Here is a 2,065-nt window from a genome sequence, read left to right as displayed (position 1 = left end):
CAGTACATTAAAATACGTACAAATAAGTGTGTTAATTATCTGAAGTTTGAACTATTATTTGAAATTAGGAAATTAAAACGTCTTTGACCAATTGATAAGAAAGAAACGTGTAAAGAAATCTTACGTGTGAATCTTATTACAAAAAAATGACGCAATTTACCAATAAGAAGCGTCGAAGAAAGTCTCACGCGTAAAGACAGCCATACTGAGACACACTCCTTTTTTAAGAAAAAAAAAAATATATAACGACTCAGACATTTTTATAGAAAAAATATTTACTTTTATTTAAATAATTCAGTGTAAACATAATTCTTGATTAGTAAATTAGGTCTTTGATTTCCTAAATATATAATTGATGATTCCCAAGATTTAACTCGTGAAAATGCAACATATACTTGCCCATGATTAAATACATTTTTACGAAGGTCTACAATAATCTTGTCAAAATTTGTCCTTGGCTTTTATTTATTGTCATTGCGAATGCTAATTTTATAGGAAATTGCCGTCGTTTGAAAGTAAAGGATAAATATCCTCACAACACAGCGTAATACGATTTATAAATACAATATCTCCAACCTTATCACCTGTTAACATACGACAACGTAGCAGATTGTTTGATAGTTCTAATACCTGCATTCGCGTTCCATTACATAAACCTTTATTAATAACCGACAGATTGGCTCAGTCGGATAGATGCCTGGCGTTGGTGGTCGTTTAAGGACCAAGGGTATAAGAACCCTTGGTTCGCGCCCACTTGGCTTGGTATTTTTCCGGCACGTGAGACAATCTGAGCGGGAGGTTTGACGTCGAGGTATAATGATGTGCACCGTCGATTATTGTCCGGTCACACCATTAGAACTCGACTGCCGATAAACCGGTTGTACTCAGAGAGGTTTTCTACCGTTTCCCTCTTCTCTGGCGAGAAAACCCATTGACGGGTGGTCCAGGCGTAATGCGAGTACTCCTAATAAAGTCGGCTGTAGACGCAAAATTAGGTTAATATATAGAAAATTTCTAAAGTAGAATGGTTATGCTTAATCCAAAAAAAAAGTATTTCTCGGGGACTCTTGTCGAAGTGCGTAAGGCCAATAGGGCAGGAGTATAAACAATAAAAAAAAAAAAACCTTCATTAATACTAAGATTTCGAAGTAGCATGACAATACAATTGGCTCTTAATCGTAATTCATAAGGCATCGTATTTTTTATTGATAATTAATTCTCCAAATATTTTATGAATGATATCACCATTCTCTACACATTGCTCTGGTGCTAGTATATTATTATCATTATCATTTAAAGTACCATTTCCAACTGATAATAAATATTCTGAAAATTCTATTTCACCAGGTAAAATTCTCATATTTTCTGTTAATGATATTACCTTAAAATGACTCCATAATGTGCTAGATTTCATAGATAAATTAACTAATTCGCTTCTAGTAGCATTAACTTTAACAGGCAATAATTGTCTAAAATCGCCACCCAAAAGCATAGTTTTTCCACCAAATGGCATATCAACATTCATAAAATCGCGTAATGTTCTATCAATTAATTCCATAGCATATCTTGGCGCCATTGGAGCTTCATCCCAATTAAAGACATCAACCTCTTTCAAAAATGTAGCTTCCTTAGATTGACTTTTAATATTTGATGTAGAATCATAGAACAATGGAACAGGCATCCCAAACGTTTTATGTACAGTTTTACCACGGGGAAGTAATATTGCGGCAATGCCTGTAAATGCCATAGTACAAACACATTTTCCTTTACTTCTTAACAAATGGTATAAAGTTGTATAAACAAAAGTTTTTCCGGATCCACCTAGTCCATCAATGTAATAACATGAAGAAGATGGTATTCTTTTATCTTGGATAACTACATTTAATACTTCATCAACAATATCCTTCTGTTTGGAATTCAGTTTCACATATTGCATTTCACCAATCTCTTTATGTTGTTGTAATGACATTTTGTTGTTCGTTTGATTTTCTGTTTCAATACTTATTTCATTTAACTGTATCATTTCAAAAAAAATTGCGAATATTTGATCCTTCATGCAACAGAA

The 2,065-nt window shown here is 33.2% G+C and overlaps 1 protein-coding gene across 1 annotated transcript; it reads right to left on the bottom strand.

The window, feature by feature from the left end:
* Positions 1–307: 307 nt before the first annotated feature.
* On the bottom strand, positions 308–1,664 carry LOC122504401. Its single transcript, XM_043615501.1, has 2 exons — positions 1,125–1,664; positions 308–656 (listed from the first exon to the last, which is right to left on the bottom strand). The coding sequence occupies exon 1, from the start codon at positions 1,574–1,576 to the stop codon at positions 1,184–1,186; it is 393 nt and encodes a 130-aa protein (XP_043471436.1). The 5' UTR covers positions 1,577–1,664; the 3' UTR covers positions 308–656; positions 1,125–1,183.
* Positions 1,665–2,065: the final 401 nt, after the last annotated feature.

The sequence above is a fragment of the Leptopilina heterotoma genome, unplaced genomic scaffold, assembly GCF_015476425.1.
Source record: "Leptopilina heterotoma isolate Lh14 unplaced genomic scaffold, ASM1547642v1 Lhet_296, whole genome shotgun sequence".
NCBI classification, from domain to species: Eukaryota; Metazoa; Arthropoda; class Insecta; order Hymenoptera; family Figitidae; genus Leptopilina; species Leptopilina heterotoma.
Note: the sequence above shows the minus strand (reverse complement) of the source record. Positions and strands in the feature narration are given on the sequence as shown.